This window comes from Pangasianodon hypophthalmus, chromosome 15 (assembly GCF_027358585.1).
Source record: "Pangasianodon hypophthalmus isolate fPanHyp1 chromosome 15, fPanHyp1.pri, whole genome shotgun sequence".
Lineage (NCBI taxonomy): Eukaryota > Metazoa > Chordata > Actinopteri > Siluriformes > Pangasiidae > Pangasianodon > Pangasianodon hypophthalmus.
This window is the reverse complement of record NC_069724.1, coordinates 11,921,900-11,945,737: the sequence shown is the minus strand read 5'-3', so window position 1 is coordinate 11,945,737 and position 23,838 is coordinate 11,921,900. Positions and strand designations below refer to the sequence as shown.

Genomic DNA, 23,838 nt, shown 5'->3' with positions numbered 1-23,838 from the left:
CTATTTACATTACACACTCGCTTGCCATAACTGGCTCTTCTGGGTCTAAACTTCACTCAAGTTGGGTAAAGATTTGTGTGTGTATTTTAACTGAAAAGATTTTGGGTGAGACAGACTTTCATTACGTTAGCTTTTTAGCTCCTATGCATAACTAAAGAAGCAAAATTCAGACATTAAACATGTCCTGTTTGGAACATTGTGTACATTTTGCCCCCCAGAATATTGCTTTTAGGGGATTAGTGAATAAATATTGTCATTACACTTGACATAGAAAGCAGTAATATCACACACTGGGTGTTTTTCAGTCTGTGTTTTTGTTTATACTTACATTTGTATTCACACTTTAATTTTTAATACTAAAGTACCAGGTTAAAATATCCAGTGTTCTTGATCCTTGCCAACAAGAAGAAACTGAAAGACACATACACTTGTGATACTGTAGCGATTGTGATAGCGTAGCGAATTTTTTTAGCAATAGTCTGTTACTGTGCTAACTTTACACAAACTAGACATTGCTAGTACGCAGCACGTCAGACTTATACAGTAGTGTCCTCTGTTATGGTGTCCTCCACTGTCGAGTTTGTTCTTACAGGGTAAGCATGTCTGTCCTTAATATTGGGCCTCATTGATGAAGCTGGAAAGAAACAAATTTAATCGGCAATCGTTCTCAGGAGCAACTATACAAGAATAACGATCGTATCCTATGTTTCATTCTTGAGTTTGCGTAAATTTACATATACATGAACTCACTAATGTAAACTTCGAATGATTGGCCTCAAATTTATAATTGGCGATGAGTTACTTGCTGTTTTGTCACTAAATGTAAATCAGCAGCTGATTGGCGTTTATCACCATGCACACATGAGCAATACCTTTCGTAAATCTGGCAGGAATTTTTAGTTTGGCCACAAAAACATTTAAACTTTACTAACTATAACTTTAACCTTAACATTTAAACTAAAGTCAATTATTTGTATTGAGAAATAATGGGGCTTATGATGATAAAAAATGTCCTAAAGGTGAGAAAAATCCCATTTCCTAATTACACAGATGATGTAAATGTATCGCCGGCACTGGTAACAGCTGGGAACACATTTTATTTCATGCAGACTGCAACAGTAACCTGTAATGGAATCTTCTTTATTAAACTGTAGTCTACAAAACAAAGTGACAATATAACAGGGGGAAAAAAAACCAAAATACTGCCTCTTACATAAATATGGTGTTAGAAATGTTATACAACTGCATATAATCTACGATCTACGTTTTTAATCTGACCAAAGAAAATGAAATAAACAGAGTAGCACACTGGTTTTCCTTGGTATCCGTAAATACCAACCACAATCAAAGTTGTGTATAAAAATGTCCTAAAGGTGAAAATCAAGCACATTAATAGTACACAATGCCCCCTTTTCCCAACTGTAGTCTATCTGACAGGACATCAAACATGTCTCAGCTGATCAGCTACTTTTGGGGAAAGGGACATTATGTACATTTGACTTTTGTCCAAATTGTTCCTTTAAACTGCTGAAAGTGAACTCCTGCTGGGTTTGAGTCACATGACTGGATTGACTCATTCCACACACACACACACGTTGCGTCCCACCACATGTAGAGTAAATAAACCTGACATAAAATGTCAGACGGGGCATTAAAACAGGCCTGAGATCCACAGCTTTATCAGGAGGCTGGCACTTTCACAATCAGTTGTCGTTGTCGTAGATGCAATCTGGAAATGTAAAGTGAGGCAACGAGTGAGTCATGTTAAGATCATACATCTCACTTCATTCTGTGTGGCCTGATCGGTCAAAATGTGAACACACACACACACACACACACACACACACATCAAAGATTTCAAACATAAAGGTCAAGCTTATTTTCTGGTCTAAATGAAATTTCCTAAGGTGATGCTGCAACTTCAATTTAAAACCAAATCATTTTTGCATTAGTGTAATAGTGGAATTTATTGGAATTAAAATTTGCATTGTCATGTAAAACAAAAATGCCAGCAGCAGCTTCCACAGTTAAAGAGTTAAGAATTGAATGTCAGAATTTAACTCAGTTGAACTATAAATCTCTCTCTCATCCTTATGAATGAGTTGTTACTATAGAAAAGCTAACATACTAGAATAAGGGTATTCATATAAACTGCTGTCAGAGCTGCTGTTATAGAAAATTAGTCAACACTTTCTGATCAGACTCAAGAATTCAACATCCCTGTGATAATAATAATAAAGTGTGGCATAATTTAGCCTTTTAGCTTGTAGTGTTTCTATCTTCAAACCAACCAGATGCTAAAATGGGGTTGGAAAGCTGTCACAGTTCTCAATGTATACATTTGGGTGCTGAAAGCTGCTGAAAAACCAACTAATTCCTGAGTTCAAGGAAACCTCATAATTTCATAAATATCTGATAATTACTATAATTCTGTCTATAATTTCCATATTGGTACACAAAAACAGAAATGGACAAAAATAAAATCTATATTCCTGTCACAGCTGAAAGACAAGTAGCTAAATAATACAATTTAAACAAAACATATTGCACTACAGCTCTGCTATGCTTGTGATTTTCTTCTAACCAGGCAGAATTTAGGCAGGTGTGTCTTAGGCTGCTTTCACACATGGTGTTCTTTTCCCAACCGCCAGCACACATTTTAAATCTGATTACATGGGACATGACTGGAAGGTTGGGTGGAATGTGAAGCTTTTAAAATAGTGGTGTTTTTTGATCACCGTGGAGCTCACAAAGTAACGGCTTTTCAGAAAAGCATGGAATGACATCAAGCACCTTTTTTTTTAACCTCCATACCAATCAGGTGACCAGCTAGAAGGCAAGCAAGAAAAAAACATTGAAGTGCCACTGAAATAATTAGTTGTTACAACATGTTGGGTCAAAAATACTGTTTTCCGAATACTCCAACGTTATATATACGTATCCCGAATACTCCAATGTTATATATATATGTATCCCGAATACTCCAATGTTATATATATGTATCCCGAATACTCCATTGTTATATATCCAATGTTATTTTATAAAAATATATAAAATTTTTATAAAAAATAATGCGTTTTTTCGGGACTTTTACCAGAGTGTGACGTCGCATTGTAACTATGGCTGCATCCATTCAAGTCCCACAATTTTCTGCCTCCAAAACTACAGTTAAGGCAAACAACCTCATCACCGGAGTTACACTAATCTTTATTTTATCTGCTTTACTGATACAATATATGGCCAAAGGTTTGTGGACACCTGACCATCACACTCATATGTGCTTGTTGAACATCCCATTCAAAACTTGGTCCCCCCTCCACTCTTCTGGGAAGGCTTTCCACTAGATTGTAGAGCGTGGCTGTGTGGATTTACTCGTTCAGCTACAAGAGGATTAATGAAGTCAGGCACTGATGTTGGGTGAGGAGGCCTGGGGGTGCAGACAGCGTTCCAGTTCACCAGAAGGTGTTCAGTGGGGTTGAGGTCAGGGCTCTGTGCAGGTCACTTGAGTTCTTCCACACCAGCCTTGGCAAAACATGTCTTCATGGACATCACTTTGTACACGTTTGGGCCCTAAGGCTACAGCATACAAAGACATTCTAGATAATGCTGTGCTTTCAGCTTTTTTGGGAAGGTCCACATATGGGCGTGATGGTCAGTTGTGCACATACTTTTGAACATCTAGTGTACTAAGAAATCACAACTAGCATCTAACATCTAGTTAGTTCGCCGATACTAACGTATTGTCGTAATGGTTACTGTGTGCACGTCACGTGAGCCTTTTTTGCCATATCAGCATAAAAAGCACTCAGGCCAGCGATTTTTCTTTACAAAAAAACACCAAGTGTGAATGCAACCTAACATTATGGTGTGTCTTATTATGCGGAAGACACGGTAATATGCTTTTTTATGTCTAAAAATGAAAAAAAAAAAAAAAAAAACATTCAGGCCACATACCATCACCGACGTCATCATAGATGTCATTATCCCTGTTAGAGCAGAAGAAACATTTTTTATTTTTGTTTGACACAAACAAAATCTTAAGATTAAAAAATGGTTTGAAGCAGAACTTACTCAGTCTGGACGTTACTGTGCGAGACATATCCGACTGAAAACAGAATGGTGTACAGGGTTAGTCTATTTCATCCATTCATTTGCTCAGATGTGGTGATTGAGAGGTGGAGATTAGCTCACTCACATTTTCCCTCCTTGTTCCTGCAGATGAGTTTGTCATTGTCCGAGTTGCTGATGACGTCCAGGGTTTCTCCGGCCTGCACTGTCAGATCCTTCCCACTGCCTTTCTTATTACCGATTACAGTCACTTGATACAGAACCTGGATCTCTCCGTCAAACTGCAAAAATACAACAGCTCCTTACAACAATGCATGCAAAAGTCAGATTACTAAACGTACTTATGAAATCATAGTGACATTAAAATCACATCTCAAACTGACTCACGTTTGAGATTTTATTTTATACTACAGTGCTGTTGAATTCTGGATTCATATCAGAAGTGGTTGATTAATTTTCTATAACAGCAGCTCTGACAGAAGCGCAGCTGCCAATCACAGGTTTATATTAATGCGCTCATTCTAATGTATTATCATTTCTATAGTAACATCTCATTTACAGGGACTCGTATGGGGGCCCGATCTAAAAAAACATGTCTAACCATTGATATGGTGAGGTTTTCTGTAATAAGACGCTTATTTAAGATAGAGAAATTCAAGAGAGAGAAAAAAGAGAGGCTGATGAGGAAATGACTGTTTGTAGAGTAGGTACTAATAGGAACTATCTTGTGTCGCGGCCATAAATGGGAACTAATTGTAGGCAGGAGCTAAAATTGCGAGTGGGGAAGTGAAGAAATGTCAGACCACTTGCACCATAGGATTGGTGCATGGAATTTCTTAAGCCAATTGATGTGACTGCGTTGTAGACAGGCTGAGTGTAATGATATGTGCCAGGCATGATGGCCAAGTGGGAAGGTGTTGGTCTTGTAAATCAAAAATCACAGGTTCAAACCCTGTTCATGCCTTGCAGAGGCCACTTGCTGGAATGTTCACAGTATCTTCTGCAGTGGTGGCTCAATGGTTAAGGTTATAGGTTACTGATCAGGAGATTGGGGTTTGAGCCCCAGCACTGTTGAGCATGGTCTAGGGGTGCTGTATCATGGCTAACCCCAACTTCTTAACAAGCTGGGATATGAGAAGGAAAGAATTGCACAGTGCTGTGAAGTATATGTGACAAATAAAGACTTCTTCAAGTACCAAACACCAGAGTGATTATTAATCTTATCAATATAGTCTGATGGTATGGTGTTTTCAAACACACTCTACGCTGTACCTTAAACTTCTTTCTGAAATCCTTCTCCTCTTTTTCAAATTTCTTCTGCTTCTTCGGATCGTCTGGCTTAGCTTCAGGTTTCGACGACTTCGGTTTGGAAGGAGGCATGCTGAAAAAATAATTATCAATATGGGAGCAGGTGAAGCTGAGTAAATGTTTTGTGTAGCATATTAGCCTGGTATTAAGCATTTCCTGTAGGAAATGGGGGTTGTCATGATGTGACAGTGTACCTGCTAGGAGGCTGCGGTGTGTCCACGTCATCATAAATTTCATCAGCTCCTGAGGATAAAACACTCATGTTCAGTCCCACTTTAACAAATGATTAATAAATAAGTCAGTAACTGTGACTAAAATCTCATTTATGTAGTAACATTATGAGAGGCTCTTTAAATTCAAACATTAATCGCTTTGCACCGAAAGAAAATTAAGCTTCAATACGTATAATAAGTGTTCACTAAAAGGCAGCATGTTGTTTATTTTAGTAAACGTCATAACTTCATGACTTAATTTGGCTTTTTTAATTGGGCCATCTGTCTCATCCCTAAATACACACCTGTTTTTGGTCCATATTAAGCTCGACATCTTCTTCACAGAAATCTTTTCTACATCCCCAAAAGATTTCTCTCAATTTCAAATCTAGTCGTCCCATTAACATTTGACAAAGGCATCTTCTTCACACCCTTTAAACAGCTTTTTGCTAATGATCTCTTAATTAAGATATTGAGCTATATTGCGCTTCACAAGCAGAGTAAGACAAATGACTGTGTGACCTTGACAAAGGCCATAGAGAGTCATCCTTTCAGGGGGCACAATGGAGCACTTATAGCTTAGCTATACCTAGACCAGTACCTTAATTACCAGATCATTAATGAGTGAAATTAGTGTGGAAGTGCTGGTAAGTTCCCATGTGACTTCTTTATATAAGTAAACCTCCTTATCAGTTCATTGTCACTATAATATTCAGTAGTCACAAAATGAACACAACATGGAAGTGTTATTGCATCATAAAAATCGGAGACTATCAGATGCTAATATGCAAATACATGTTTCTCAGGAGAATCACTGGTGGCTCTGTGCCTTTGTGTCTAATGACTTTGCTGAAGCTCAACAAATGTTGCGTAGCTTTAATATGAAATACTTTCTGTTAAAAGTTTTACTCAAATGTGTATTATGAATGGAATGTTATGCAGGTGGATGTGTTGTGTGATGGTCAGTGGTCTGAATGTGTGGTTTAAACCTGTAGGTACTGTGTGTGATCTTTACCTGGGTTATCCTCTGGACTGAACTGTGGAGGGGGAGGAACCCTGAAAATGCACAAAAATTCACTTTTTGACCACACCAAGGGCAATATACAGGTAGATTCAAACGTCTGAGTGCACTTTGAGATTTTATTTAAAAACAAACAAACAAAAAAAAACAACACACACACACACAAAACACTTAAGTGGACCACCTGCAGTGTATTATTTTCATATAAAGAGTAAGGCCAAAAGTGTGCTATTTGCTATTTGAACTATACCATAGTGATTTACCTTTTACTATTACAGTGTTAAATTTATTAATGAATTACATGTTGCACTTTTTAACAGTGTATAATTAGATTTAATGTTGTGGGATGACACTTGTATCCGAGGTGCAAGTTAGTTCCTGTTATCACTTGCGTTCCCTCAAAAGCCTCTCCTTTTGTTTCTCTCAAAAAAAAACACAGCTTGTCATTTTACAGAAAATCACATAGCGTAAAAAGCTCTTCTGCCCTGAAAATGTCCAGGGAAACTTTACAAAGCACCATGAGAGCTGACAGCTGAGAATATCTCCATAAATTTTACATATATATCCTAACAACAACAACAACAACAACAAAAAAAAAACTTCACTGCATCAATGATTATATATTTTTCTTTGTCAAACAACACATTTTTAAAATCTGTTTATTATTGGGTTAAGATTATGTGGAGCATCCGCCATACAAGTCCCTGCGTATGAGTTGTTACTATCTAATTCATTAGCGTTTCTGTAGTAACAGCTCATTCACAGGGACTTGTATGGTGGATGTTCCATATAAACAGATTAAAAAACATAATGTTATTTAGCAAAGAAAAACATATTTATTGACATGGTGAGGTTTCTGTAAGGAGATGTTTATTTAACATTTATGGAAGGAGTCTCCAGTGTCAGTGCTTTGTAACAGTCAGAGGTAAAGCTGTAACTTTTAAGTTTTCTGACATGGGAATGTCTTCAGGATAGAGGAGTTTATGCTTTGCATTTTCTCACTAGAAAAGCTGTATTTTTTAATCTATTAAACTTGAAAAGAGAAACAAGAGAGGCTGGTGAAGGATCGACTGTTTATACTGTAGCTGCTATAACGTATAACAGGGATTAACTTGATTCAATGCCATTCACAACATTTAATGTAACTATAACCAGATAAAAAGTAAAGTGTGTGGTACGAGAGGAGTGAAACACTTCAGGACATGCTGTTATAGGAAAATAATCTTCAGGGTCATAACAGAAACTTCTTCATAATTATAGTATTTTTTACAGTAACAGAGTCTTGATGAGAAATCTTATTGGATAAAATCATAGTATATACCTAAAAGAATCTAACTGTTGGTAGTGCACTCAGATTTTTGATCTGCAAAAGTTTCTTTTTTAATCAACAGCAAATATTCTGATCATAAAAGGAAAAAGATAAAGTGACAAGAAGTGTGATACAATAACTCATGGTCAGTAATAAAGTGAGGAAGTGAGGGAAATGAAAGAGGTAAAGAGTCATTTGAGGAGGGATTTGTGTGCAGATTAGAGAGTCGGTTATGTGATTTTGTGTGATTTCAACATGAAATTGTTCGAGCCCCTTGAGAATCAACACAGTAATTAATTTAGTAGTAAAAATAATCGAGGGGGTTATGATTAAAAAAAAAGAACATTGTCTGGCTCCATCTTACTAATAGAGAAATTACACGTTAGTGTGGACAGGGCTTTTTCTCCAGTCACTGGGGGTCTTTAGAATCCGAATGAAGCTGCGTGCTTTGGGGAGAGGCTTGGGCTCCTGGCTGCTGATGCAGGGACATGACATGGATGATGTATTATCATGTACAGTAAACCCTCACCCACCCACACACGCACACACACATACATAAACACAAACACACACACACAGGACCTAGTAGTTGCTCTAAAAGATGAAGGGCTGTCAAAACTAATTTCACTCTTTAAACACTATTTGAATTTACATAATATGTACATTTAAAAAAAATGTTTTATTTTTAGTTGCTTAAAAGTAAAACATTTTTTAATATGTACATATAAAAATAAGAATTACCCATACCCAGATGTTTTTTTAAATCTCTAAATTGCCTGAAAGCCCTAACTTATAATTATAACTAGTTTATAGCATGGCGAGGTTGAATTCTCGAATCTGATTGGTCAGGAGATGTGCATTATTTCTGTATAACAGCACGGCTTGGATAGTAGATCCAGCTGTAACATGAACAATGAACAGGGACTTGTAAGGCGGATGCGCCACATAATTTAAGACTAATAAAAACGGATTTGAAAAAATGTGCTCACGTTTAACAAAGAAAAAACATATAATCGTTGATGTGGTGATGTTTTTGTTAGGAGACATTTATTTAACATGGAACTAACGTGTCTCTCGGACATTCCACATCATTAAATCTTATCTATAAACCATTACATTGTACGACGTGTCGTTCATTAATAAATGAATAATTCAGGGGTGGTAACTCAGCTTCACGTTGTGCCGCATCACACCACCCCAGTGTTATTATTTTTGTATAACCACATGGTCTGTTGTGTGTTATTCCTCACAAATGAAATAATCAAAGATTTCTTTTAAATAACATTATAACTCCTGAACACCTGAAAAGCCCTGTGCGGAAGCAGTTAATACTTCATTACATAAACTGCTAGTTTTCACCTTCCATGTGAAAGTTTGCTTGTCTGATGGCCGTATGCAAATCATACAAATTTTACATTTAATTAATATTCAAATGCATTTAAATACTAAAGTGAAATTCAGTTACAGTTTTTAAAGGTATTTGACAGCCCTAAACATATTAACCCATCCTCTCAATGCACTCACCTGACATTAAGGCTGGAATCTTCCAGATCATCATATATATCATCAGGTCCCTCCGGTGGTGGAGGCAGAACAACTGAGAACAGCAGAGGGCAGTGTTAGCCATGTTACCCTGTTCTTAAACGCACAATAAAACTTGCTTAAATAGCACTATTCTTAGTTCCCTGGGTATTTTATTTTCTCAAGCATTTCTTTTATAGAGTCTAATAAATTTAGAGTTCATTCATTAGTGATTGCGCATTTTTTCTTTAATGTGCCGCCTCAATAAATACCTTTGTTTTGACCTTCTGATCTTTTATATGTAAAGCACTATAAGATGCTGAACTCCAAATGAAAAAGTGCAATACAAGTAAAGATGATTAGAATTAATAAGCCCCGCTGTGTCCTAAACCATGTTAGCAAAACTAAACTGGATGTGGTTTTAGGTGAGACAGATGTCTATAATTAGTTCCATTAGTTTCGTAGCTGAAGTGCAGAAATAAAGAAGCAAAACATGTCGGACACAAAACATGTCTTGGCTGAGTGACTCTTTGAGTAAATACCACAGATTGGATGATACTGAACAAGGCATTTCAGACTCACCTCCTGGACCACTGGTGCTCCTGAAATGAAATATAATTGTATGAATGAACTAAGCTACATGAACAAATGAAAGATTATTGGCATGTTTTGCCTGGTGCTCAGTTATGTTTATGTGGATTTGGACAGAGCGCCGATACGGTACCTACTGCTGTCCTCCTGAGACCCCACATCATCGTACAAGTCTCCGTCATTGTCAGGCAGAGGCCTGCTCTGATTTTTCAGAGAATCAAAGTCGATCTCGACTGATTCAGTCTTTACATAGCCACCTGAAATGGAAAACGGTGTTTCAGCATCTTTAGTAGTGAACCAGAGTCTGGATTATACCATTTTACACAAATGCAACAACAATCATTTCAACATTAATTACTTACTCAACATGACATACTGTATCCATCACTGTATCCTACTGTATTTAGTTACATCTAATGGTGTGCAATGTCAGTTACGCAAGTTGGTTCCTGTTATCATTGTATCACTTTACAGCAGCTAGCCACTCTTGGTCTCTCTCATGTTAATAAGACAAAAAAGCGGCTTGTTAGAGAAAAACTGCATAAAGCGTACACTCCTCTGTCCCAAAGACATCTGCTTATTAGGCTTAAATTATGTGGATTGTATACCATGCAAGTCCCTGTAAATGAGCTGTCACTATAGAGCACATCAATATAAACCTGTGCTTTGCCTTATGCCTAGCAACCAACACATTTTGACTAATTAGAATCGAGAATACAGCAGTGCTGTGGTATAATTGATGTTAAGTTTTTAACCTGGCCAACTTCACTCTCAATCCAGCTACAATTAGGAATACTTCTGTGGTGATGTCACATGATCAAGTTTGTGAACAGCAACAGCAACAGAGAGAGATGCTCGATTAGCTTAATGGTTATTGAATTAGTATCAGGTATCAGCACATACTCAGGTCTCTGATATCAGTAAAGAGATGTGATTTTTCTGACACTCACAGGACCCATCTTGAGTCCTGGCCAGCCATCGGCCCTCAGGGTTGTCTGTAATCCGGAGGATGTCAATAGAGTCGCCCTGTTTAAAGCTGAGGTCATTCCTGCCACCTTTACAGTCCACTCTCGCTTTTACTTTATGGATGACTTGCAGGGGCCCAGACAGCTGCAGAGAACAAACACTACATATCATTTCATATGGTCATTTATATATAGTTTTAATAATATTACGATGACTGATGTGGCCTCACTTTGAATTTCTTTCTGGCCTCTTGTTCTTTTTTTTCACGTTCCTTCTGGTCTTTCTTTTCTTGCTCTGCTCGCTTTTTCTCTTCCTTTTCCCGTTTCTTTTCTTGCTCCTTCACCTCTGTTGCGGACCTGAAATTACCACCAACACAGACACAGATGTAGAGTTTTGGAGTGTTCTGTGGTTAAAATGTGCAGTATGCTTATTATACCAGACACATTTGTGCTATAAGGGCAGTGAAACCAACATGCTAAGCTAATCAACATCTGCATAAACAGAGCTACATGTGGTCAGGGAAAAAAAGCCTACCATCCATCAAGTTCCTCATACGTCTCCCCGTCACTTCCACTTCCCTGTACAGATGAAAGTAAGTGAAGAGCAACCGTCACAGACAAATTTGACAAACAGTAATTCAGTTATACAGCAGTCACTGTTCTTACCTCATCTCGTCGCCCTGAGTTTCCTGTAAATACAAAATGTGCAGATTAAATGTGAGATTGAATTACTAGTTCTTTTAAATGCTCAAGAATTGAACTAAATGGTCAAAGTCTTCATTTATGGCTGCTGGAAATAAAATAGTTACACTAGATAATGCCAAACTATATCAGGGTGTCTACAAAAATCCACAAATTAAAAATACTTTAGTTTTTGTAGGTTTTTTAATGTGACTTGTACATGTACACATGTAATTTAAGGCCTAATTTGCAAAGAAAAATCAACTATAAAAAAAATACTGAAGTAACAGAATCATATCTTTGTGTGAATGTTAGCAAGAAAAAAATGCAAAAAAACAAAAACAAACAAAAACTACTATAAGTGATCCTGTATTATATTATACATTCCAGTGAGTGTGGCATCATTTTTTTTTTTCCAAAACAGATTCAAGAACGTAAGGAAAAAAACCATCACCAGATTAATAGTAAAACCCCATATTCCAATTAGACACAATTTATACTTATTAAAGCCTACAACTCATAAAAAATAAGACACTCTGTTAGCTCACCAAACGACGAGTCATTCAGATCACCAACATCATCATATTCCTCTTCTGGCTGTACTCTGCATCAGAAACATGTATAAGAATAACAATGATGCTATTAGTCTTTATATCACGGATTTGTTAAATTGTGGATTCTGATTGGTTAGAAAGTGTTGATTGAATTTTCTACACCAGCAGTTCTGGCAGTATTGCAGCTCACACTCATATTAATGCACTCGTTCTAATATGTTATCATTTCTATAGTAAAAGCTTATTCACAGTGACTCCACATAAAATATGTGTGTAATCAAAGATAGTGAAGATACTGGAGTGTTTTTGTAATAGTCATTGGTAAAGCTGTAACTTGCAGTTTTCTGACACAGAAAAGTCTTCAGGACAGAGGAGTTTATACTTTGTGGTTTTTCTGTAACATGACAAGCTGCGTTTTTTTGTCTTATTAATTTAAGACAGAAAAAAACAGAGGATGGTGAGTGAACACTTGTTTATAGCCACTATAATGTAAGTGATAACAGGAACTAAGTTGTCTTGTGGACGTTCCACAACATTAAACATAACTATAAATGGACAAAAAGTATGATGTGGTGTTCTTTAATAAATTGGAATTGAAAACCATTGGCAAATTGCTGTGGCATGAGAGAATTATAACACGCTGTTATAGGAAATTATTCAACTTCAGGGTGGTAACAGTAACCCAGTTTACCTTGGGCTATATCACACCACCCCATTGTTGATTAGTTTCCTATACCAGCACACCCCGAACTGTGTTCACCCCCAAGTTTTGTTCCTTACATGGTGGATAAACATGTAAAAAACTTCCACATGTTCATAGCCTCTTGGCTGACTGTGTGTGAGTGTGTGTGTATGTATATATATATATATATATATATATATATATATATATATATATATATATATATTCTATTTGTAAATTCAGCATTAAACATTGGGGTGGTACTGACATGGGTCGTGGAGGCAAAGTTGGAGCTGCTTGGCTGCTGGGATGTGATGCTGGAGGAGGAGGAGGAGGAAGAGGACCTCCCTTCTTTATTTCAGGTCCTAAAAACAAAAAGCTTACTTAGAAATGCCATACTTCTATTTGACCACTCCCTACTGAAAGTGTATCCCATAAGTCTGAACTTGATTAATTTAATTTGCAATCTCTTAGCAGTATTAAACCCTGTTTACACTGTTGTTCAGATCTTGTATCAGGGGTGTATTTGAACCACATGCATTTACAGACATACAGACTGAAATCCGATTGCTGTATTGCACGTTAATTTGCTCATTATTAAATTCATTACACTTCCAGTGTTGTTCCACATTTGTGGCTGCTTTATGAATAAGATGATTGCTGTGATTTTACAGGCTTCAACATTCTTGTAACATGTGCGTTACCTGTTGGTAGAGGTTTAGGTTGTTAAATGTGGCATGGAGAGACGGATGCATTTATGCTTGTAAATATAACCTGTATAAAAGGCATCTTGGACCTCTTAAAGTGGTTAGAGCAATCAGATTTTTACATTTTTCAAGTGCATTTAGACCATTATTTTTATGTGCATAATCTGCATCCAGATATAATCCTGATACTCAAAAACACATAAAATGACAGAGTGAAAATGGAGCCTGAGACATTTTAGACAACCAGATTATAAATTTGACATCCAAACATACCTCCTAGGTTGGAAGCTCAGTAGTTTTGGAAGGTTTTATTTATTTATTTATTTACTTGCAGTTGTGAATTCACATCCTAATCATGTTGTGTCAGGATGTAGCCTACCCAATCTACTGACTTCAGAGCAGCTGACACTTTAAATTCAGCTGTAGACCTAAGGCCGATTACCACAGATTACGTATATCATGACACATTATGCTACCAGACTTTAACTACAGCTTATATATTACTTCTCACATAGCTATGATATAAATATAGCTATGTATAGCTATATAAATGAGTGTTTATGTGATAACTGCAGAGGTGGAAAGTAACAAACTACATGTACTCTCATTATGGTACTTAAGTACATAGCTCACTGTAATGGTGAATGTTTTTTTTTTTTTTGATTATAATTAAATCATGGAAATTTTACTTGAGTTTTTAAAAAAATAAATAATCAACTTCAGTAGATCACACCTTTTGATCACAATAACAACCTAAAAAAGGATCCATTTAACCTCAGAAGAATGTTAACCAATTAAAAGACAGTATTTGCCAATTTTAAATAATTCATTTTCCTGAAAGTTTATTCTCCAACTGTTCAGCCAGCAGCAGTGATGTCTGAAACAGTGGAGACAGATGAACATCCCTGGCCCAATTTATCAGGAATCTTCAGTTTTAAATGCTTCAAAGGAAACAGAGTGTGCAAGCCAAAACCTCAGCATTTCACAGCTCAACATCCGACCTTTAGAAAGACGTACAGATAAGCCATTAGCTAGCTGAGTAAGCTAGACTAGCTAGCCAGATCTTTCCATGTATTACAGTATGAAAAAGCTGTATTAAACTAAAGATTAGCTGTTCTGTTAAATATATCTAAGTGCTGCTACAGTCTATAGGTAATGCTCAGGATAATGTGTAAGGGGCATATTTGCCAGATAGTTAACAAAGTAGCTAGATATTATGAATTAACATGAGCTAGCTAGCTAACAACCTGTACAGAATTTGGCTAAGTTAGCTAGCCAGATAACGTTACCTTTGGTTAAATACTGTTCATAATAGATAAAGTAAAGTAATTACACAAGTAGTTTTTCACCATCTTATTAACTCTTGAGTCATTTTCTTGAACACTACTTTTAATTTTACTGAAATGAATTATGAGTTATTATTATGAGTTATAACTTGAATTATTACTACAGTAGCGGTACTTTTGCTCATGTCAGTGTTTTGTTCTCTTTCCACCACTGTATAAATGTGGATGTTTATGCAAGAACATACACTCACCATCCACTTTAATAGGAACACCTGTACACTTGCACATTTATGCAGTTATCTAATCATTCAATCATGTGGCAGCAGCACAATGCATAAAATTATGCAGATACAGGTCAAGAGCTTCAGTTAAAGTTCACAGCAAACATCAGAATGGGGGAAAAATGTGATCTCTGTGACTTTAACCGTGGCATGGTTGTTGGTGCCAGATGGGCTGATTTGAATATTCTGGTCTTCATCTGTTCAGTTTCAATGAGCCTGTGCCCATGTGAGCCTCAGATTCCTGTTCTTGACTGACAGGAGTGGAATCCAATATGGTCTTCTGCTGTTTATAGCCCATCCACCTCAAGGTTCAATGGTTTGTGCATTCTGAGATGCTTTTCTGCTCACCACAGTTGTAAAGAGTGATTATTTGAGTTACTATATCCTTCCTGGCAGCTCAAACCTATCTGGTCATTTTCCTCCCACCTCTCTTATCAGCAAGGCGTTTCCACACACAGAACTGTTGCTCATGCAATGTTTTTTTTTTTTTTTTGCACCATTATGTGTAAACTCTAGAGACTGTTGTGTGTGAAAATCCCAGGAGAGCAGCAATTTCTGAAATACTCAAACCAGCCCATCTGGCACCAACAACCATGCCACAATCAAAGTCACAGAGATCAATTTTTTCTTCATTATGATGTTTGTACCTTACATGAAGCTCTTGACCTGTATCTGCATGATTTTATGCATTGTGCTGCTGCCACATGATTGAATGATTAGATAACTGCATAAATGAGCAGGTGTACAGGTGTTCCTATTAAAGTGGACAGTGAGTTTGTAAATGTGATGTTTATGCAAGAATATATGATATAAATGTGAGTGTTTCTGAGGGTATTTTGCTTTGGTAAATGTAAATCTACTGGTAGATACTATGAGTGTAATAAAGTTCATTACTGGCTATTGTGTTGATCGCATAGTATCAAGTAACTCAATAAAATTAAACTGTCTAACTGGAGTCAGATCAGTTTATGGAAGAATTGAAGGATAACATAATGAAAGTTAAAAATTAGCAACTGATGTAGTAAATAAAAAAAATTGTGTTATATTTTCTAAGGCACATTTTTGCAGTACAGACCTCACACAAACGTTGATTCTGGTTATGACCCTGCTCCCAACAGTCGCACATGCTACAAAAATGCCAGTGTTGGCATTTTAAAAACTCCTGAAAACTCGTGATATTAGATTCAGCAACTATCTTCTTCATAAAGCAAAAAAAAAAAAAGACAATGTAATAATACAACAACAATGTAATAAGCTGATTTGGATATTAATACATATATAATAATATAATATGGCAATCGGATTTCAATCGGATTTCAGTCTGTCTGACTGGAGATGCATTTGACTACAGGTGTAAATACATGTGGGCAAAATCTTATCAGGATACGGTATGGCTGAAATCTGCTAACACTGGCAACCACAAACCAGCTGAACTCTGTTACAGTACTATTTGCACTGAAGCAGGATCTAACTTATACAGCAAGGTCTAAAAACGAAAGCTCTCTCAACTTTGTTCCTGTTTTGTGCTTCCCAGTTTTTGTACTTCAGCTGACAATAAAATGACAAAAAAGGAAGTTAAATGTTTATGCAGTGAGATGTGAAATGTTTATGCATACTATTTTTAAACAATGTTTTAAAACTAGTATACCAATAAACCCGGCGTGTATGTGTCATCTAAACTTGTGAGTAATAGTTCATAGTGTTTGAATATACTATGACTGCAAGCCAACTTGTGAAAGTGTACATGATGAATAAGAGCTGCCTGAGTCAGGCTGATGGAGATAGGAGCCTGTAAATAGACTAACTCATAGATCTTTAACCACAGAACATTCTGGGTCATCACATAATGAGAAGCTGTGAACATTAGAGGATGTCACACTATACCATGTGATGCACACTCTTGTCTTGAAAGGCAAAAAGGAAGTTGACTTCAGAAATTATTCTGCCCACTGGCCTGATTCTGTTTTGTCTCAGTCATAATATCAGTGTGAATAAAGGTCCATTGGTACAGGTAGCTCAGACTGGTGGAAGCAGGAATATTTGCTTGTGGATGTGTCTTATTATTATGTCTTACTTATTTGTGTAAAATTACAGATTACCTAATCAAGACAGTCCTTTATGTAGCAATTAGTTTACCACTTCAGACTGACAAATGACAGGAAAAGCTCAATTCTGCACTCACCCTCACCTGGAGGTTCTGCGCCCTTCTTGAACTTCTCAAGGTTGACTTTGGGTGGTCTGTTAGGTTTGCTTGGCGCACTGCCGAGAGCAAGAAGGTTAGTTAACGGGTTTCTTTTTGGGGCTAAAGGATCATCTTTCACTGTCTGTGTGTCAGGTCCGGAGGGTTTGGCACTGTAGCTAGGTTTCTTTCGTACAGCCAAAGGGCCTGGCACTTGTGAGTCTTTTGAGCTTTGTGATTTGGACTCATCCTTTGCTACTTCTTCTGCTTTGTTGAAGAGAGTTTGGGCAGCACGGAAGCTGGGATGCTTTACATGTGAGACTGGTTTTGCCGTATGATCCTCCTCCTTATCGTCTTCTTGATGCTGCCGAAGTAGGTTGACGGTACTCTTCGGTTTGGGAACTGCAGGCATTTTTGGAGGGGTAGGGGTGGCGTTCACAGTGCTTTCATTGTTCTCAGGTTTGGGGCTCTTAAAAGGTTTGGCCGTCACAGGTGGTGGCTTGGGAAATGTGCTCTTGGCCTCTGTTATCAGTGGCTTCTGGAATGGTACCTTTGGCTTCGGTTCACCGTTCTGGTTCGAATCTGGTGGTTTTGGTTTCAAGATTTTACCAAAAGGGGGTTTGTTATCCTCATTTGCATTTGCATTCTCAAACCTGCTGGCGAGGACTTTAGGCTTTGGAGACTCACAAGACTCTGTTGCACTGTTGTTGGAGACTATGTTCTTCATGTAGCTGGGTTTAGGGGTGGTGGAGTTAGAAGCAGCAGCACTGCCCGAGAGGCTGACCTCCAGTGCAGGTTTTTTGGATGGCAACATGGGACCTGATAGGGTTGGGTGGACAGTGGGTTTTGGACGTGCTGCAGCACTTCCTTCCATCGAGACACCTGCAGTCTGGAAACGAGCCCGAATGGCTTTCACATCTGATTTGTTGTCCTGCAAATGGAGACCACAAACCAAAATCAAGAGGATTAGAAAGAGAAATAAGACATGCAAAAGGTCCTTTGTGTATTTATCACAAGTTTGCTTCTTTACTCTTTACTAATACATTAACATTTACACACTAAAGGAATTCCATTAGTGTCATATCTCCAGTGCAAAACTAAGACATCAAATGTCTGGCTATTTGATTTTTCTGATTTGCCATCGATGGATTATTAGCTTTAGATCAGCTGCAAGAGGTGTACAATTCCTCTACTCATCTCAGTCCTTAACAAATTTTCCTAATTTATGCTACATGCAGAAAAGCAAATATTACCTTTAATACACAACTGGAAAAGCATCCATGTGATGAAAAGTGATTTTTACCTGCTCTTCTGTAATATGACGGGCTCCTCTTTGAATTACTCTGTGTTGGCTCCACCAAACTACAAGTCTGACTGTGATCACACAGGAACTGAGTGAATTAAACGCATTAAAGTATAATAGCAGGAAGCTGTGCAGTACTCAGCCAATGGCAAATGTGTTATCTGAATTGAAACCTACTCTGGTTTTCACAGATGACCTGCCTATGAGAGAGATACTGTATAACTCTGTTCTGTATCTTGTCTTGTTACTTTCATTGCATTTGCAGCTAGAAGAAAGGTATTTGACTGAGCTTCTGTTAGATTCTTTTGTGATTTTTAACCAAGTAAAAAAGACACTAAAGGAAAAAAGGGATCTTTATTCCTCTAGTGAAGGTGACTGTGTTTTAAAAAGCAATATTTCCTCTGTATTAGTCTCATTTAAACAAGCAAACAAAAAAGATATATGAAGATGCCAGACTGAACCATTGGGGCTATAAGAGAGAGAGAGAGAGATAGATAGAGAGAGAGAGGGCAGAGGGCTTCATTTCTTATGGATGACAGTTCAGGGTCTTCACTTATTAATTCTACCAGTGTTGGTTTATTTATGACGAGTTACCTAGAAGGCTAAGACTGGAACAAACTGGGAAAAATTGGGGCTCAATGGTAATCAGTAACTGGTCATTGGGAAACAGTGATCAGTGATTGGTTGTTGGGAACATTTACACACTGGTGGTGATTCAAGTGAACCTGCTCTCTTAACTCATATAACCAGCACCTGTGATGTGAACTGAGAGCTGTATGGAGCGCAGCGCAGTCATTAATGCACGCTCAAAAAGTCACTGGATTTGTCGCTAGGCTCTTTTAAAAAATAAAGTCACTAAAGGGGTCTAAAAAATCGACAAATCTAGTGACAAAGTCACCAAGTTGGCAAAACTGCCAGGACAGAGAAAGAGAGAGATTTGGACAAAAGCAGAGCATGATGAAGTGGCCTGGTCTGAATGGCACCTGTCACAGTTCTCTAAGAGTTTTCATCGCTAAAACCAGTTTGTCAGGTCCTTCTTAATGTTAACATGCAAATGACATTTTGGAGTATGTAAAAAGCTTGCTGGCATTGGTGGTAATGCACCCCTTCATCGTGTCCTGGCGGCAGATCAGAAAGCCCCACTTTGTTCCTTTGCTGGCACTGAGAGCCAGGTATCAGTCTGGAGTGGCGGCTGGACAGGTGCACTGACACACCCTGGGTAATGAGTGCTGCAGGACTGGGAACAGAACTAACACCAGGAAGTGTAGATAAACGTAGGAAAGACGTTCCTACACTGCTGACTACAAACTGGGCAGTTAATGCTCAGAGAAATGAGCAGAGGAGAAAGCAGAAGTATTGTGTTCGACATAGGAACAGGCATTAGTCAACATCAATTACACTATCACTGTTGCTATAATGAGAGTGGGTTATGTACTTCCCGTAGCCTGGATGAAACTTGTTTGAGTCACAGTGTAGTAAAATGAACGTGCTCCCTCTCAGACATAGGCTTTTTCATGTAAATACCTGCCCTTGTCCTGCTTGCCGTGTTATTGTTGTTCTGCCTGCCTTGCCAGTATCAGTGGTTAGCCACATGCATGTACAGAGTGAATTCTCACATTTCAGATGCTACAGCAGCTTGTGCTGTATTTAACACAATATAAATATATTTATATTTAAGATACACTAGAAATAGACAGAAATAGACTTAAATGTTTTTTTTTCTCTATCTATAAGGGCATTATAAGATTCAAAGCAACAGGACAAAGACAGCAGTCCTGTTCTTCTATAATATCTCTTTTTTCAATTAGGTTTTATCTTTACAGCATGATACTGTACACTGCCTGTCAACAGTTTTATTTTTATTACTGTTTAATTATTATAAGTGCCACAGACATATATACAAAAAAATACAATATATACAATACACAGTATACAATATACAGTATAATCATAATTAAAAAAGTAATTAAATATCTTGTGCTGTTATAGGATAGTAATCAATGATGGGGAAATGTGATGAAGCAGCGTTACTGTTATCACTCCAGAGTTGATAATTTTCTGATAATGGGCATGTCCAGAAGTGTTTATTCCTCCTATACCACAGCAATGATAAATGATATGTTATAGCAGCTATAAACATTGATATAAACCCTCACATGCAGCTTTCCCTGTAACTGAGAAACCAGGAAGTGCAAACTTTTCTGTCCCAAAGACTTTGCTGTGATAACATATTAGAATGAAAACAATAGTATAAACCTGTGATTTGTAGGTGTACTACTGTCAGAGCAGCTGTTATTTAATCAACACTTTCTGACCAATCAGAGCTGAGAATTCAGCAGCACAAATCTTTGTACTTGAAAACAGTGTGAACCACTTTAAGATCCTAATGTTACACTAAATGTGTAATGAGATGAAGGCGTTATTAAAAGGAGCATTTGGAGGTAGGGATGGGCGATACTGCAAAAAAAAAAAAAAAAAAAATTAAACTTTTTGATCAATTACAATTTCAAATTTTATTTTGTTCTTACATAATGCAATTAAAAAATTACATAATTTAATTTTAAAGATTGATTAGAATAGACTTTGGAAAATGTAGATGTGCAAAAATAGTAACAGCACCATCTATAGCAAATAGTGCAAATAATCGTTCTTTTAAAATAAAGGATATTTAAAAACATTGTTTGCACTATTTGCTATAGATGGCGCTGTTAGTATTTTTGCACAACTTAGTGAGCCCTTCTTTCTTGACAGAGTAAATGGGGACCATATCTTTCATGACATGAAATGCCACCACAACTAGAAGTCAGCTTGAGTTCCTTCTCTGTTTATGGAGTGGTGTCAACTCAACATGGCTGCACACAGCATCAGAAATAAACAAAGTAAAACTTCTTACCTTTAAATGAGTTATACGTTATATACAAGTATTAGCTTTAGACTAATCAACATACAGACATATTTGTTTGTTCAATCTAAACCACTGACTATACAGCTCACTGTTTGAGAAAGAAAATATACATCACTCATCTAAGTTAGCTGTCTAGCTTGTTGCTAAAAAAAATACAAACATGGGGGTGTCACTTTTCTCACTTGGTCTGTCAAACGTGCCGAGATCAAAAATGAAAATGGCCTCGGATGTAATGCAGCATTATATTTTACATAAATTTGTTCATCTGACTTTTCAAACCTGTACCAATTCCATATCTCTGAAGTGATCTACGAGCTCAGTCCTCAGTGAAGTGCTGCCTGTTTATCTTGTCTTTTTTTTTTTTTAATCTAAGTTTTTCCATTGTATTGGTTTAAAAATTTCAATTAGAATTTATGGATGTTTTAATGAAAAATTTAAATATATAAAACATTATTGTGAGAATTGCCCAGCAGATTGGAGGGCAAACCAGTCAAGCCTTTATATAAAACACTCTCTGCCTTTTTCAATTAGATCAAAATAATTTCCACTCATACAAACTAATTATAGAGAATTTCAGATCCAGCTGCTTAATGTTCAGCTAAAAACATTAACAGAGTTTGGTAATGTACTACCTTCAGTACCTTTCTATATTATTTTAAGGAAATAAGGAAAGGGACGTTCCAGCGTCTCCTGAGACTGTTTCCATGTTTCCATGTTAACATTTTACCCAAGAGGACTTTGCTGAAACATTCTGGCAATATCAGTGTCCAGATAATCCAAATACACGTCTACGATTACAATCGACCCAGTGGAAGTAATAACTAACTTGTGCACTAGTGTAAATGAAAACACAGCCAGATTAGTTGCGTACACTGGATGTGAGAACAGAGCTGGAGAACTGTGAGATGAGTAGACGGTTTTAAAAGCAAAGAGGAACACTTGTTGATGAAGCAAGCAGAAAAACTTTGCTGGCTTACACAATACTGTTTGATATTGCAAAAAAAAAAAACCTCCCCAGAACTTCCAAACCAGTTTCAACTTGTCACATTGGGAACACTTGGCTGTAACATAAATAAATATTAAAACACACTATATGCATTTTTGTCATGCACACAGTAACTTGACTACACTTCATTTAGGCAAAGTGGTATTGTGGAAATTTACCTATAATTTAGGTCAACACAAAAAAGAGGACCATAATACGTCTCAGTGCTACATGTACGAGTCCACTGTGCTGTACATTTCACTGAGCTTTATTCAGATGCTGTAAAGTCCACCACTAAGAACCTGCTCCTAAACAAAACAGAGAAAAGGAGAATGCTTGACTTACCATGATGATCGTGGGCTCCTGCTGTGTCTGATTCACAGACTGATAGAACGAGCTCCACTGTGTGTGTGTGTGTGTGTGTGTGTGTGTGTGTGGGTGCGTGTGTGAGAGAGAGCGAGACAGAGAGAGAGGCTGTTTGTCGTCTCACAAATGGGCGCTGCTTGCTACTTCCCCTCACAGCTGATGGACTGCAGCTCACATGAAAGCCTATCACTTGCTCCATCTCTGTCATTTGCGTATTCCATACTGAGCTTCTGTTCTTTCCAAAGACAGACAGCAGACAGGCTTTTTTTCCTTTCCACCTTTACTGCAGCTTAGGCCTTTCTTGTAAAGTATACTAAAGATCACACATACACATATACAGACACAAACACACACACACACACACACACACACAAATGTGTACTGTGGTCATAGAGTAAATCAGAGCAGTGTGTTGACTAGAGATTAGAGATTTATTTAAGGAATAAAGCTCAACTATTTAACATTTAGGCATATTATGTACTTTCATATTTATTTATTGGTGTCTTTTGGAGCTTTTTCTTGTAACTGGACTTTTTACGGTACATAATGGCAGCACTTAATCTTAATTTTATTACAATATTTGAGCTGACAATACTAATACTTGTTTTAATCCATTTAATCCTACAGACTCTCATTCCTACTTGCATAACAACTCTTCCCATCTCAAGCACTGCAAAAATTCCACTCCTTATTCACAGCTAATGAAACTTAATCGCATTAGCATTGAGAATGATGACTCCTCTAGAAAATTGAGGAAATGTGTGAGTATTTTTATAACTGTGAATAGATGATGCCCATATTAGCACTACTGAGAGTACAGATGCACAATCCATCGCTAGGACAGAGAGAAATCCTTTGGCATTCACTTGTCATCCTACTAATAAAACAGTGCTAGCAATTATACTTAAAACATC

General features: G+C 37.3%; 1 protein-coding gene and 1 non-coding gene across 5 annotated transcripts; one reads left to right on the top strand and one right to left on the bottom strand.

Moving 5' to 3' along the window:
• Nucleotides 1-1,124: 1,124 nt before the first annotated feature.
• fybb (FYN binding protein b) lies at nucleotides 1,125-23,054 on the bottom strand. 4 transcript variants are annotated; one of them, XM_053240064.1, is made up of 19 exons: nucleotides 22,904-23,054; nucleotides 17,369-18,296; nucleotides 13,181-13,277; nucleotides 12,225-12,280; nucleotides 11,662-11,684; nucleotides 11,531-11,574; nucleotides 11,226-11,352; nucleotides 10,981-11,140; nucleotides 10,164-10,287; nucleotides 10,022-10,041; nucleotides 9,443-9,515; nucleotides 8,298-8,393; nucleotides 6,604-6,644; nucleotides 5,571-5,619; nucleotides 5,341-5,449; nucleotides 4,196-4,349; nucleotides 4,072-4,105; nucleotides 3,955-3,986; nucleotides 1,125-1,729 (listed from the first exon to the last, which is right to left on the bottom strand). In XM_053240064.1, exons 1-19 carry the CDS (start codon nucleotides 22,904-22,906, stop codon nucleotides 1,704-1,706), a joined length of 2,196 nt encoding a protein of 731 aa, XP_053096039.1. In that variant the 5' UTR covers nucleotides 22,907-23,054; the 3' UTR covers nucleotides 1,125-1,703. The 4 variants fall into 4 exon arrangements, with proteins under 4 accessions (XP_053096039.1, XP_026797125.2, XP_053096040.1 ...); XM_026941324.3 differs by having other exon boundaries at nucleotides 8,298-8,390; XM_053240065.1 differs by having other exon boundaries at nucleotides 17,375-18,296.
• trnat-ugu (transfer RNA threonine (anticodon UGU)) lies at nucleotides 4,961-5,032 on the top strand. Its single transcript has one exon. It is a non-coding gene; the product is annotated as a tRNA-Thr (tRNA).
• Nucleotides 23,055-23,838: the final 784 nt, after the last annotated feature.

What these genes read in the sequence shown, in the direction of transcription:
- fybb (XM_053240064.1), bottom strand. An exon ending in AGCCCTGTCCACACTAACGT is followed by an intron (nt 6,645 to 8,297) that starts GTAATTTCTCTA and finishes GTGCATTTTCAG; the next exon opens with GGTTCCTCCCCCTCCACAGT. An exon ending in CAGGAACAAGGAGGGAAAAT is followed by an intron (nt 4,106 to 4,195) that starts GTGAGTGAGCTA and finishes TTCTGTTTTCAG; the next exon opens with TCGGATATGTCTCGCACAGT.